The following is a 14,614-nucleotide window of genomic DNA, read 5'->3' as shown; positions in this document are numbered from 1 at the left end:
GTTCATTTTAAGAGTAAACCTGAATACAGGCCCTTCAAATACAGGTTGATTATCCTTTATCTGGACTGCTTGGGACCAGAAGTGTTCCAGATTTTGGAATATTTGCATAATGAGACATCTTGGGCATGGGATCCAGTCTAAACACGAAAGGTTACTGTATTTTATATTTTTAGGTCCAACAGAGCAGGCGCCAAACTGAGCAGGGAGTGGAGGATGGGGGCTTTCCCTTTTCCCTCTCGCGCCAAAGCGAGAACATCAAACACATTAAGAAGCTTCACAATAAAAACGGAGCCGCAACTAGAGAGAATTACAGACAAAACCCCTGTCACCAACAGCCTTCTGAAACAAGTAAGTTTTGACTGCCTGTTTAAAAGCAGCAAAGTTGGGAATCTGCGAGCGAGTGAGCGGAGGTGCTTTGTTTTTTGTTTTGTTACAGCGCATGCTGTGGTGGTTTCTGGATTTTTGGAGCATTCTGGATTTTGGAAGTCCAGACAAGAGATACTCAACCTGTACGTGGAAGTGTACTTCTGTACCTGCATTCAACATAACGTGTGAACAACTGTACCTGTGTACAGATCTGCACCTGTCTATACTGTACACTTCTTGTATGAGTGTTGATAACGTGTGAACGGGCCTAGGTTCACTGTTGAATTTTATTTGCATGCTGTGCAAAGAAAGCAAGATAGGTTGGTACAGGCGCCTTTCCTGTGCCGCCCTCAGCATCCTGCCCAGAGAACTCAGGAAAATCTGGAATCCTGGAAACCAAGAGCTGCAATATCCAGCTCAGGGCTGCACAACTTCAGCCCTCCAGCCACTGTTGGACTGCAATTCCCATCATCCCTGACCACAGTGGCCAATGGGGAAGATGCGAGTTGTATTATGGGAGTTGTAGTCCAACATCTGCAGCCCTGATCTAGCTGACTAACCAGTAAAAGCCCTTCTGATTGACTAAAGAAATGTCCCTACCCAATCAGGTAGGACTTTATATAAAAACACCCTCTCTTTTCCTGTAGGTGAACATGACAGCATCTTAGAAGACAGCATCTTAGAAGAGGGATACCCATCATCTCTCACACAGCAAGGAATTCCACTTTCAAGGCAATGCCTGCTGCCAGCATGTGCATGCAGCCATCTACAATGTCTTCTTCTGAACTACTGTTTTATTCCTATGTAAAAGTATTCATCGATTACAGAAACCCAAGCCATTTAATTACGGGAGTTTTCATTGGGTGGAGCCCCACTGAGAATCGCAGCTTTCACTCTCCTAAGAAAATCTGGGGCCTCCCTTGGTTACAATATTGGAGAAATGCCCAACACACATAAGGAGACAAGGATTCCTGTGCCTCACGCTTCTCCCCTGCTCCTCATCTCTGGTCTATACAACAGGAAGCTACAGTCTTGCTGGATCAGACCCCCCAAACCATCAGCTAATAAAAACTGTAGGTGGAAGAGTCCATGACAGGTCTTTTCTCCATGAATTTGCTGAATCCCTTTGGACAAATTTGCACTCCAAGCCCATTTTTATTCCTTCTGGCCTTGACTCTCTCACCAATGCTTAATGCACCACACTATAATGAGCTCTCAGATTCTATGCAGTTCAGAAACTTCACTGGTTGCTCCAGCAATACCACCTAACCTACAGAAACCAGGACGACGACTCGGGGACAGCAGGATCTGCACTCAGAAGCTAACACTCTAACCAGGCAAGTTCCTGAAGCCTCCAAAAGAATAAACTTGGACTAGGACAATGAGATTGAACCTGGTCTGAAACAGCGGCTTTATTCAAGCGTGGCTTTACCCTCCACTCACCAGGGAAGCAGTACGAATAGTGGCAAAATGGTCTCGGTTGCGGCAGTAGGCACGGCGTCGGGCAGCTGATGACGAGCTCTGGGGCTCCATCTCGGGCTGGTAAGGGTCATCGTACAGGTTGTCGTGGCCCTAGAAGGCACCAAAAGAGGTGTAAGGAGCAACAAGCCTTACGTCTCCTTAAGAGGCACACAGAAACACAAGCTGCTGGAAAGCCAACTAGCTGAGCAATGGTACTGCCGGGCGTGACTTGTGCTGGGGACATTGGGCAACAGGAGTTGACAGGCCTGATGGCTTGGCCCCAAAGGGCTAGTGTTGTGCTAGGGGGATACTAACAAGGAACGAGATCTCCTCCCCAGATTCAGAAGTAACAGTCTCACGCTGGTCGAGGCTTAATTTGGAGTACTATGCTCAGTTCTGGGCACCACAGCAGAATGCTGCAGACAGGCTGGAAAGGAGCAAGAGGACAGTGACAAGGGAGGCGGAAAAACTTTATTTTGCCTATCCAAGACCCAGAGATGGACCCTTGCCCCCCAGTTTGTTAATTCTTACATGACCTATTGTAGAGTCCTATCTTCACTGCTTACTACACTGCTTAGCCACAGATTAAGTGTCACACCCATCCTGTGGTAGCTTCATTGGTAACCAGTTTGCTTCTGGGCCATAGTCAAAGTGCTGGTTTTGATCCTTAAAGCCCTACATGGCTTGGAGACAAGTATCTGTCAGATGGCATTTGCCATACGAACCTGCCAGGGCCCACCCTTTGGCACTTCAGGCCTTGTCCACGCCCTCACATGCAGAAATCTGGTTGGAGAGCCCATAGATGGGGCCTTTTTGGTTGTGGCCCCTTGGCTTTGGGACACCCTCCTGGCAGTGTTTTGCAACACTCCTTCCCTCAGGGTTTTTAAAAGGACAACTAAAGATCTATCTTTTTAGAAAAGTTTTTACATGTTTTATCCACTGCTCATACCTGTTGGGTTTTTTAGCTTTTAACTTTTTAATCGAACGTTTAAATGTGGTTTTAACCGGGTATCTTAATTTTTGTTAATTTTATACTCTGTGTGTTGTTCTAGTTTTGTGAGCCGCCCCAAGCGGTAGTGCACTGGAGGGGCAGAGTATAACATTTTAAACTAATCAACCGGGAGAAGTACAGGAAGGTCAGGTAGCTGAAGCATCCTATCCAACCTGTCTCCAGGAAGCGCCCCACTCCTTGATGCTCCAACTGGAACCCCGGGGGCCTGGCTTCGCACTCCCTCATACTCCCAACAGATAGAAACAACCCAGTGCTCTCGCTTCCCAGAAACACCCATCGCTCCCAGCATCACCTCCCAATATCAGGGCCCCCCTGACTGGCGCACTTGAGCCCCGTACCGGGAGACGATGGATGACAGAGCTGTTGGAGGTGACCGTGTGCTCGCCTTCCTGCATCATGGCGATCTCAGCCCCGTCGTCGTCATCCGAGGCATCGGCCAGGCTGTTGACACTACTGCTCTGGCTGCTGGCGCTGATGGACATGCTGGGAACGGAATGGCTGCTTTCCATGCTGTTGATGGTACCAGTCCGATGGAGAAACTGCTCCACCTCCTAGAAAGACACAGAAGGGATGAGACACGGCAGCTGCCTTGGGGGGCTCTCTCAGGATAAAGGCACAGCAGAGAAGACAGTGGAAATCCTCACTTCCTCTTCTTCTGGTGCCTCTGCGTTTGGGCCATTCTGTGCCTCCTGGAAGAGAATCTTCTTCATCTTGCGGTACTGCAGGTTGTCCAGCTCCCTCACAGCATCCTTAGTTCGCTGGATCAGGTCCATGATAACTGTCTGGGGCCGTTCCCTCAAGAGGAAGCGATGCTACAGGGCCACGGGACGAACAGCATATACCGTTGGTTAAAACCAAAAAAACCTCCAAGATATTCATAGATTCCCCCACCCCCACCCCCGACTGGTCCCGTCTCAATGGTGACTCAAACTGAGATGCAGATTGTACAACTTGGACACAGCTTGAAGATGGATCAAAACAGAGGAGGAACGGCAAGTACTTTGGCGGACAGGGTCAGGACTCAAAGGTTTAATAAATTAAATAAACCCAAACCGATGCCATGCAGGCAGGGGGGCAGTTTTTAACAGCTGAGAATGCAGGACTGGTTGTTGTTGCTGGGGGAATGGTATTGAAAGTAATGACTTATGAGGCCGATTCCCAAACCCAAATTACCCACCTTTTTCTAGTTCCCTAGCTAATGCAACATTTCAGCCATTTAGTTTCCCCCAAACACTTAAAAAAGAAAAAGAAAAAAGCACAACCTCCTCCGCCTCTCCTTGATTTGACGTTCCTAGGCAGGACTGTGCTGGGCCACCCCCTCTTGTTCTAGTCCAGTGGTTCTTAACCTGGGGGCTTCCAGATGTCGCTGAACTACAATACATTGTAGCCGGGGCTGATAGGAGTTGTAGTTCAGCAACATCTGGAGGCCCCCAGGTTGGGAACCACTGCTCTCGTCCAAGGGGCAGAGTATACTGGGGTTGGGGGGAGAGAGTGTGTCCAGCCGGGCAGTACCTTGAGCAGCACATCAGAGGTTGGGCGGTCCTGGGGGATCTTCTGCAGGCACGAATCCACAAAGTTCCGGAAATATTCAGACCTGGAAGAAACAGGGAAATGGAAGTCCAGGGGTTTTGCCTCCTTTCCAAACCAACTCCACCTGCAAGCTTTCACCCTTGTCCCAAGAGGTCTCTCCCTTTCATAACCACCAGCGTCTGAGGCTTCCCTTACCAGTGACTGGACTGGAGCAGTGGAGAATCATTCTGGGCAATGTGGTATAAGGCACTCATAGCATTCATGTTAAAGAGAGGTGGTTTGCGCTCCGCTGGGGATACAGGGAAACCAAGGTTAGCCCTGGCATCTGGCTTCTGTCACATAACCCTCTTACCCTCCACCCCCCCGCCCGCCGGTCACATTCTCTAGCTGTTGCCAAGCTCTGCAGGGCATAGTAGCTCCTATAACATGTCACTACAGGTGCCTCCAAGCACTTATCACATACCAAGTTCAATACACGTGATGCCAAGTGACCAGACATCCACTTTGCCGTCGTATTGCCCTTCGTCCATGGCTAGGATCACCTCGGGAGCCATCCTGGAGAAGAGAATTTGGCACAAAGTGTTGTGAGGTCATGACACAGGTACACAAGGGTCTGTACCCTCCAACCACTTAACTACAAAAGACAAATCCTATGCCTCCCCTTCAGTTTTCCTAATAGGGTCCATAGCTCTTCCTTCTCTCCACATCCCAAACAACATAACCTACTAAATTATCCATGCTCTTCAAGGATCCAACAGCTTCAAATCCAATCCATCAACCGCCCCACCACATTTCAATCCACAGACCACCATCATTCTCCTAGAACTGTGACTAGAATACAGCAATACATCTGGCAAATTTGCACTCCTATGTATTTGGCTATGCATCCCTGCTATGAACCTTCCTGCCTGTCACTTAGGGATGGGGCTGCAGCTCAGGGATGGAGCATCTGCTTTGCGTGCAGAAGGCCCCAGGTTCCATCCCTGGCGGCATCTCCAGATGGAGCCTGGGAGAGACGCCTGCCTGAAACCTCGGAGAGCCACTGCCAATCAGCATAGACGATACTGAGCTAGATGGAACAACGGCCTGACTCGGTAGAAGGCTGCTTCCCGTACTCCGAGGCTCCAGAGTCGCCCTGGTTCTGCCAACTCACCAGTATGGGGTGCCAACAAAGGAGTTCGCAGGAGCAATGATCGAGGCAGATCCAAAGTCCCCCAGCTTCACTTGCCCGGGCTCAGTCAGCAGGATATTCCCGGCCTTCACATCTCTGCAGAAGACAGACTGGCTGATAAGAACTGGATATGGAAGGGGAGAGGAGAGACCAGGACCGGAAGAGGGGGCAGCCAAGGAGGCACCACAAGGAACTGGGAGGAGGGGGGCGGGCATGTATAGTCACTGCGAGATACGTGGACCCTGGAAGCCACATGGGTGTGGATGAAGGGAGGTGAGTAAGGTAGGGAGGATGGCATGAAGCCCAGAAGACAAAGATCTTGTGGTTTATATTACTACTACTACATTTATTATATACTGTGGAAAGGTTGAGGAAAGGAAGCAGAACATAAATATAGCCCTGAGCACAGGGGGGGAAAGTTATAATAGGTTGGGTCATGAAAAGGCATAGAGATAAGAGGAAAAAACCAGCACCACAGACCACGTGAACTGCCAGTTTTAAACTGAAAGCTATCATTGGCCATTATTCTCTATGGTGCAAGAGCAGCTAGACTATTCTGTGGCACACACTAGATGAAGTTGCAAGCAGCTGTCCAAGTTGGCATTCAGTTCAGGCACCATGCTTCCATCTGCCAGTGATCAGGTGACCAAGTGCCATCTCACTGTATGCCTGGCACTTTTGTGGTGAAACTCCTGTGTGTGTCAAACTGGCAATTAGAGTAGCAAAATGGCTGATTTTATACCAGGAGGGCCAGTAAAAGCTGCAGTGGGACTGCATTCCCCAGGCAGGATGAGAATGCGGCCATTCTGTCACTCATACTGCCTCGAATTGTGCCTTGACAGAGAATGAGAGGATGTGGCCAGACAGGGCAGGACTTCTCCTCTTACCTGTGGATCATGTTGTGCGAATGCAGGTATGCCAGCCCTTGCAGGGCGCCATGCGTTATGGCTGCGATCTCCACCTCCTGCAGTGGCTTCTTGTGCACTAAGAAAGAAGGGAGGAAGAAGAAGTCACCACTTATGTGCAGAAAAGAGGATGCCAAATATTTACTCATAATCTAAGGCCTTGGGTTACTCACCTTCTAGCAAGTCTGAGGCTGAGCCTAGGCAGTATTCCATCACCAGCTGACGGAGCAATAAAACAGGGAGGGAGAGTTAGCACAAGATGCCGCTGAGTCCCAAATGCCGGGTGCTGAACAGCGTACCCCTCCCTCCCCCCACCACAACCATGAAATATTGGGTACCTTCCATCTCAGTGAAGAATACAAGGACCTCCTGGCTGGATCTGATCAGGGGTCCATCTACAGCAGGGCTGCACAACTCTGGCCTTCCAACTATTGTGGGGCTTCAGCTCCCATCATTCCCAGCCACAGCGGCCAATCGTCATGTACGATGGGAGTTGTACTCAGAAGGGTCCAAGCTGTGCAGCCCTGATCTAGTCCAACCAGCTGCTTCATAAAGATGCCCCCAGAAAACCCACAAGCACGGCATGAAGGCAACAGCCCTCCTCTGCTGCTGCCCCCCGGCAGCAACTGATATTCAGAGGCATACTGTCTCTGAACCTGGAGGTTCTACTGAGCTATCAGGAGAAGCAGTCACAGACAAATCCTCCTCCAAAACTTTGTCTAGCTCCTTTTCAAAGCCATCCAAGCCAGCGGCCATCCCAGGGGAGGGTGCCATAGCTCAGCGGCAGAGGGTCTGCTCTGCATGCAGAAGGTCCTGGGTTCCAACCCAGGTGGCACCTCCAGGCAGGGCTGGGAAAGACTCTGTGCCAAAATCCTGGAGAGCCGCTGCCCCCCGGAGCAGACGGTGCTGAGCTAAATGAACCCATGGCTTGACTCTGCAAAAGGCAGCTTCATGCCCCTGGAGTCCTCAGTGTCCTTCAGTGAGGAGATCATTAGGGGAGGGCAGGCTTCCCTGGAAGGCAGCTGATGGACTATTAATGACCCATCCCCTTGGGGTGGGGCAGTGGCTTACTGACAGAGCAACTGCGTTGCATGGAGGAGGCCCCAGCTTCCATCCCTGGCAGCATCTCCAGGTAGGGCTGGGAGAGCCCCCGCCTGAAACCTTGGAGGGCTGCTGCCAGTCAGTGTAGACAATACTGAGCTAGGTGGACCAAGGGTCTGACATGGTATAAGGCAGCTTCCTTTGTTCCTATCATTAATGCGAGCAAGATACCCCAACCATCACTCACAGTGCCAGTTCCCCCTTCACTTCCTCAAAGCCTCAATTCCTCCATAGCTCTATGTCCAGAACATCTTTGCTCCCAAGGATCAGCAGCTGCCCTCTCAGCTTACCCATGCTGTATGTTCCCGTAAATAGCAGCCCTTGTACTCAATAGTGTTCGGGTGTCGAAGCTTTTGCAGAAACTTCACCTCCTTAATAATGTCCTGCCATTTCTGAAAGAGACACAAAGGAAGCTGAAGAAGAAGAGTCCTGTATTTCAAGCTGAGAGAGAGAGAGCAGAGGACGGGTCTGGTGGGACCAGCAGGCCTCTAGCAGGAGCAGAGACCAGGGGAACTGGGCTGGCTAGAGATAAGGCAGCAGCCACAGCTAAGACAGCAGCAACCAGTGTCTAGAGAAGGAGTCCTCATGAAGCTGTTGGCCTACAACTCCCATCATTCCTGGTTACTGGCTATTGTGACTCGGCGTGATGGGCGCTGTAGTCCAAAAAGACAAGAAGGGCAGCATTTTGAGACCCCTGGTTTAGAACAAGTTCAGTGTTTCAGGAGAGGGGTTAAGCACACACCTCGTTGGACTGCTTCCCACTGTAGGACATCTTCTTGATCGCCACCACTTCATTGTTGCGTATGTCTCGGGCCTGCAGAAGGAACAGAGAATAAGCCAAGGGAGGAAGCAGAGGAATTTGAAAAGCCACAGCCAGGATTCAGAGCTAGGAGACAGAGGGAGATAGGTGTTAGCCTGCTTCAGTGCACCAAAGAGGCAATGCAGCTCCAGGAGGAAAGTCATGGGGTCAATTCTGCCACTCATGGCTACCAGGAGCTGAGCAGAACACAGAGCAGAGCTCTCCACAGATGAAGGGCCAGTCATTTTGTACTGTATTTTGTATTGTTATTTGTTTGTTTTGTGTTATGTGTTTTAATTGGATGTTTTTATTGTGTTGTGAGCCACCTAGAGAACAATTTGTTATGAGGCGGCCAACAACTAAAGTTTATTATTAATTACTAAGCCAATGCCTGGAGGTGTCTGGAGAGCAGTGCTGCGTGGGTGTCGAGCCGTCAGAGGCAGCGGCAGTGGCAACACTGCCACTGCTGCTCCATGTAGAGGCAGCACTGGAGCTCCAGTTGCGAGTCACTCCGGACCTGCGAGGAGAAAGAGGAGGAGAAGGAATCTAGGGCTCAGGTGACGGTGGGGAGGTCTCTGGGGTGAGGAGGCCGTGGCTGGGGGTCAGGAGAGCAACACACGCTGGAGTGTACTGGAGCGGGCATGGCCTTTTAAAGCTGCAGCGGAGCAGCAGGGATGGTGGCGAGGGCTCCTCCCACAGGCTGTCTGCCTCCCAAATGCCCCGAAATGGCCTGACCTGGCATGGGCCCGAGGAAGGAGCTCTCGCCGCCGTCTCACTACTAGCACACAGATGCTCTGTGCGGGTAATTACTACTACTTTACAGTGGAGAAGTGTGGTGCTAAGAAGCAGGAACAATGGGATGCGACAAATGTCAATCTGGGGGAGATGATTTAAATGAACTTGGTAGTTTGATGGCATTACAGCAATTTAGCAGCGTTCCCTCCACTCCCACAGCACTCACAAAGTAGACTGCTCCAAAGCTGCCATGGCCGATCTCCCGCAGGTCAACAAAGAGCTTCTCAGGGTCATCCTTGAAGAACAGTTCAGCCACCTCCGGGTCCTTCAAGCTGCCAGCCCTGGCATTAGATGGCATGGCGACCGTGGAGGGGACTGGGCCTCACCTTCACTCTTCTCCTAAAGTGGGGAAAATGTTACGCAGGTTGACAACAAAGTCCTCTTCTTCAGCCCACCTCCCTAGAGCAGGCCCACACTTCTCCTTCAGAAGCAAGAGGCCCTCTCCTTGCCACGCCCAGTATTGCCACTGTAGTTATTCACACAGAATCCAAATTTCCACCCACAGAACTCAGGAAAGTACTCAAAGGTGGTCACCAATAAGATGAAGCTGTGTGTGTATGCACGCATGTGCGAATGCATGCTCTCTCACACGACTGGGGGTGGGGGATGCACTGATGCCAGCAAAGGTGGAGGGCTTCAGGGAAATGCAGAAGGTAATTCAGCTTCTCCTGTTCATGGTGTGCTCCTGACACACAAGGCAGCTTTTAACTTGGAACTTGAAATGAAGGGTTGTGTGCTCTCTCTAGATCCTTCCAAGGAAATCCAGGACCTTCATTCTCCACACACTTCTCCACTCCAAAAACTCCAGATCAAATGTCCTGAATGTCTCAGAGTGGAAGCATACCTGTTTCCTCCTAAGTGTTCCCTCTAACAGCGATTTCCAGATGTTGTTTACTACAACTCCCAGCATCCCCAACTGCAATAGCCTTTGTTTGAGGATTATGGGAGCTGTGGTCAACAACATCTGGGAATCCCTGTTAGAGGGAACACTGGTCCTCCTCTATTAAAATACCTTCCCTGCTTGCTCTGTGAATGTCAAGGCTATGGTTCCTGCTCTGTTTTTTCCTCTCACACACAGCCTCACTGGGCATGTTTTAATCACATGCCAAATGCCACCTTCGCTTTGTAATCACTTCCATGCACAGCGGCCATGTTCTCTCAAACAGAGACTTCAGCTTGCCAGACCTCTTACTTCCTGTAGTTGCTCTTGCTGGAAGAAGTGAACGTGAGGGACAAGAAAATACAAGCTCCTCTTTAAACAAGTGTGCATGGCAACTGCCCTGCTTTGTTTAAGTTACCAAATTGAACCTTCCCACGTTGACTTTGTGGCCACGTCCACCACAGAGTGAATACCTCAGCTGCTTTCCTTGGCAGCTGCTGACTGAGCAAAGAGGCACTTTTTGAAGTGGCAATTCTCTTATAGTTCGCAGGGGGAGAGCAGCTGGCCCTATCCAACCCCAGCACAACATCCCTCCAGTGGCTGTTCTGGGTGTCTACTTCAGGTTTCTTTTTAGACTGTGAGCCCTTTACGGACAAAGGACCATCTTATTTATGTATTATTTATTTTTCTATGTAAACCGTTTTGAGAACTTTGGTTGAAGAGGGCTACATAAATACTTGTCGCCGCCGCAGTTTCTCCTAGTGTATACTGAGGTGGTGGGCTGTGAAGGATTAAAGGGAACTAGCTGACCTGGCACAGAGCATCTAGTTTTCTCTGTCTCCCCCACATCCCTTCAGCCTTTCTCCCCCCACCGTCAGCCTCTGTTCATTCTTCCCGCCGCCCTTCAGCCCCGACTGCCATTTCCTCTGGGCAGCGGGCCTGCAGGCCTGGTTGCCACTTTCTCTCGCTGGGTGGCACTTTCTCTTGCCGCTTCGCTTTCTCTCGTCACACAGTGGCTGGTGGCACCACTTCCTTTCGCTGGCCGCTCGCCTTCCTCTGCCCCACCCCTCACTAACGCAATCTCGCGAGAGCTGCCACACATGGGATTAGCCACACGCATGTCTTAGTGAATTATATAGATCAGGCCTGCACAACATAAGGCCCGGGGGGCCAGATTTGGCACGCAGGGACTATTTTACTGGCCCCCAGGTATCCTGCAGCAACATGGGAGCTGGAAATTGCTTTATAGAGCCATCCTGTGTGCATGCTTTCTCAGAATTATGCTCCATGGTGTTCCCAGTGAGGCTTACTCCCATGTAAGCATGCCTAGCATTGCAGCCTGAAAGAAACAACCATTTAGGGAGAGGAGAGGACTTGGCATTTGTTTGGGGCTGGCAAGCACTCTAGGGGCCTCACTGATTGAGCAGGGACAGGACCTATTCTCTGGTCACTATCCTTGGTTAAAACTGTGGGTCCATTGACTGGGGGAATAGATCCACAAGTAACTCATAATATTTTTAATTAAGGTAATGTGCTAAAAATTTGACCTCGGCCCCTGCATGCCAAGTTGTGGATGATTCCGGCCCACTAGGGCATTTGAGTTGTGCAGCCCTGATATAGATAGAAGATAGACAGATTATGCGGGGGGGGGGGACAGCAAAGGAGAGTTCTAGCATATCTGCACAAGACTTCCCTGGACTTAGCATTCCTTATAAGGGGGACATGGACTATGCCACTCTGTACACAGAATGCAGGCCCAGTCTGGAATTGGCTTACTCCTCAGTAATCCTCCCAGAGGTACTTCAAACGATAGACTGTTGAAAAATGCCACCTCAGTCATATAATTTTGCACTGACTCCAGCTGGCTGCTTGGCATACATCTCCAACACCAGATAATACCAACTACCCTATGAGAGTCTGGAGAGGGAAGCAAGCCGAGCACCATTCCTCACATCTGCTCCTGGATCGAGGGGGAGCTACCCTGCCTGGTGCGCCTTCCCTCATGTTCAGAGGAACAATTGTTCTCTCTGTGTCAGGTTTTTGCTTTTCTTTTTAGCCCTTAAGAACTGCCACCCTGAGCTCTTGGGACAGAAGTCAAGAGAGCATCCCAGTCTGTGGTGCCACCAAATCATCACGCTTCTTATTGTGGCCCAAGAAAGATATCCTCCTCATGGGGGCCTGGGGGCTTGTTCCTGCTTCTTCTGGGGAAGAGACCACCTCACAGTGGGGGAGCAGAGCTGGCCCTGCAGTAGCAAGCATGACCTGTTCCCTTTGCTAAGCAGGGCCTGCCTTGGTTTGCACGTGAACAGGGATGACAAGTGAGCGCTGAAAGTGACAAGATATTCCCTTAGGGGATGGGGCCGCAGCTCAGTGGTAGAATGTCTGCATGCCACTAACAGAGATCCAGTTGGCGGGGACTAGAGACAGGGCCCTTTCGGTTGTGGCCCCTCAGCTTTGGACCGCCCTCCCTGAAGAGCTCTGCCATTCTCCCTCCCTCAGTGTTTTTTTAAAAACATCTCAAAACGCACCTTTTTAAGGAGGCTTTCCAATGTTCCATTATTGTTTTGTTATATCTGGTAGGTTCTTTAGCTTTTTATAATTTTCAGTTTTAATTTGAACCTAATAATTGTGGTTTTAATCTGACTTAAAAAAAATTAGTTAATTTTATTACTTTTATTGTATCTGTGTCTATCTTATTGTTGTGAGCCACCCTGAGCAGTAGTGCACTGGAGGGGCGGGGTATAAATATAAATAGGTATAAGTATAAATAAATAATAAATATGCAGAAGGTCCTAGATTCAGTCCCTGGCAGCATCTCCAGGCAGGGCTCGGAGAGACTCCTGCCTGAAACTTTGGAGAATTGCTGCTCGTCAGTGTAGACCAGGGCTGCACAACTTCAGCCCTCCATCTGATTTCGGACTACAATTCCCAGCATCCTTGGCCACAGCGGCCAATAGTCAGGCATTATGGGAGTTGCAGTCCAACATCTGCAGGAGGGCCCAAATTGGACAGCGCTGGTGTAGACAGTACTGAGCTAGAGGGACCAGTGGTCTGACTCGGTATAAGGCAGCTTCCTCTGTTCTAACCTCTGCAGGCATAATCTGTGGCATACACATTATTTTCTCCCCATTATTATTATTAATTATTATTATTATTATTATTATTATTATTATTATTATTATTGATTCAATTTCTATACCACCCTTCCAAAAATGGCTCAGGGTGGTTTACACAGAAAATAAATAAATAAGATAAAATGGAACCCTGTCCCCAAAGGGTTCACAATCTAAAAAGAAACAAAAGATAGACCCCAGTGACAGTCACTGGAGGTATTGTGATGGGGGTGGATAGGGCCAGTTACTCTCCCCCTGCTCAATAAAGAGAATCACCACGTTAAAAAGGTGTCTCTTTGCCAAGTTAGCTTGGGGTTCTTAGTTGGACCTCTTCATTGACTGTAGGGATATACGGCCTGTCTGTCAGGACATTCAGGGCAGTTTATAGCTGAACAACAACAACAAAGAAACAAAAAGACAAGAACTGTCCCAGGCCATTGGTGGTCTCTTCAGGGTTGACAGTACGGGCTCCATGGCCTGGGCTTTTCTTTTCTACCTTCCCCTCCAGATACTCAGCAAGGTCTTACGTACACCCTTGGGAAGGTGGAAGAGCTCATTATACCTTCACTCCCCACAAGACCCAGGGCAGAGGCCTGCAAAGTTTGCACTTGTTGGCTTGGGAGGATGGGGAAGGAGGGTTCAGGGTCACCCAGAATGCAGCTTCCCACACTCTTGGCTGCGTGGTGCGGCACACAGCACACGGAGAACATCCTGCAGACTTTACACAAGGAGCTGCCTTATACCAAATCAGACCACGGGTCCATCTAGCTCAGTACTGCCTACTGGCAACAGGCTGGCAGCAGCTGCTCCAAGGCTACAGGTAGGAGTGTCTCTCAGCCCTACCGGGAGCCTTCCTCCGCCACCAATGGGATACAACCTCTGTGGTCAGTATACAACAGTATACTGATGTACTCAAAGCAATGGCCGCCTTTGCACCATACACTGAGCTACCTAGGCCTTGATAGATTTTCTTGGGGTCCTGGAACCCAAAAATTTAGGAGCCAGACAATGGGCGCTTGACAGAATTACTAGACTTAGTGACAGACATTGTTGGGGAGGGTAAATGGGCTTTTCATACAAGTACATAACATAACACTGAGTCCCTAAAAAATTTAATAAGACAAAAAGAATCACAAGTAGTCTCCAATTATAATATAAGCAAGTAACCATCCAAATCATCTAATTAAAAAAATAGCTACTCTCATATATAGGTCAATTATGAAGATATCTTTCCTAGTCACAAAAACTGATTCATTAACAAAACACAATTATATATATCGGAGATGCAGTCAAATCCTTCCCTGAGAGACAAAAGAACAAACAGAAGTCTTCATATGAGGAAGTCCTAATGATAGCCAAAAAGCTAGTAGGCTATTGCTTGTATAGAGGACAGTCCATACGTTCTCAAACTGGAGCCAGACGCATTTCGACTCTATAATGGTTTTCCTCAGTGGCTTGAAACTGAGGACAAAACTGGGCCA

At 49.5% G+C, this 14,614-nt stretch overlaps 1 protein-coding gene across 3 annotated transcripts in view; it reads right to left on the bottom strand.

Annotated features, from left to right (window-relative positions):
* Positions 1-14,614, bottom strand: part of TAOK2 (TAO kinase 2) — a 44,972-nt gene that overhangs the window by 20,384 nt on the left and 9,974 nt on the right. For all 3 annotated transcript variants that reach the window (XM_053263781.1, XM_053263782.1, XM_053263780.1), the window contains exons 2-13: positions 9,307-9,479; positions 8,289-8,360; positions 7,837-7,938; positions 6,619-6,664; positions 6,428-6,524; positions 5,523-5,636; positions 4,833-4,924; positions 4,565-4,658; positions 4,352-4,433; positions 3,484-3,651; positions 3,178-3,390; positions 1,810-1,938 (exon numbers count right to left, since the gene is read on the bottom strand). In XM_053263781.1, the coding sequence (XP_053119756.1) occupies positions 1,810-1,938; positions 3,178-3,390; positions 3,484-3,651; positions 4,352-4,433; positions 4,565-4,658; positions 4,833-4,924; positions 5,523-5,636; positions 6,428-6,524; positions 6,619-6,664; positions 7,837-7,938; positions 8,289-8,360; positions 9,307-9,438 (1,341 nt within the window). In that variant the 5' untranslated portion in view covers positions 9,439-9,479. The remainder of the gene's footprint in view (positions 1-1,809; positions 1,939-3,177; positions 3,391-3,483; positions 3,652-4,351; positions 4,434-4,564; positions 4,659-4,832; positions 4,925-5,522; positions 5,637-6,427; positions 6,525-6,618; positions 6,665-7,836; positions 7,939-8,288; positions 8,361-9,306; positions 9,480-14,614) is intronic.

This window comes from Hemicordylus capensis, chromosome 6 (assembly GCF_027244095.1).
Source record: "Hemicordylus capensis ecotype Gifberg chromosome 6, rHemCap1.1.pri, whole genome shotgun sequence".
Lineage (NCBI taxonomy): Eukaryota > Metazoa > Chordata > Lepidosauria > Squamata > Cordylidae > Hemicordylus > Hemicordylus capensis.
This window is presented reverse-complemented; position numbering and strand designations above follow the sequence as displayed.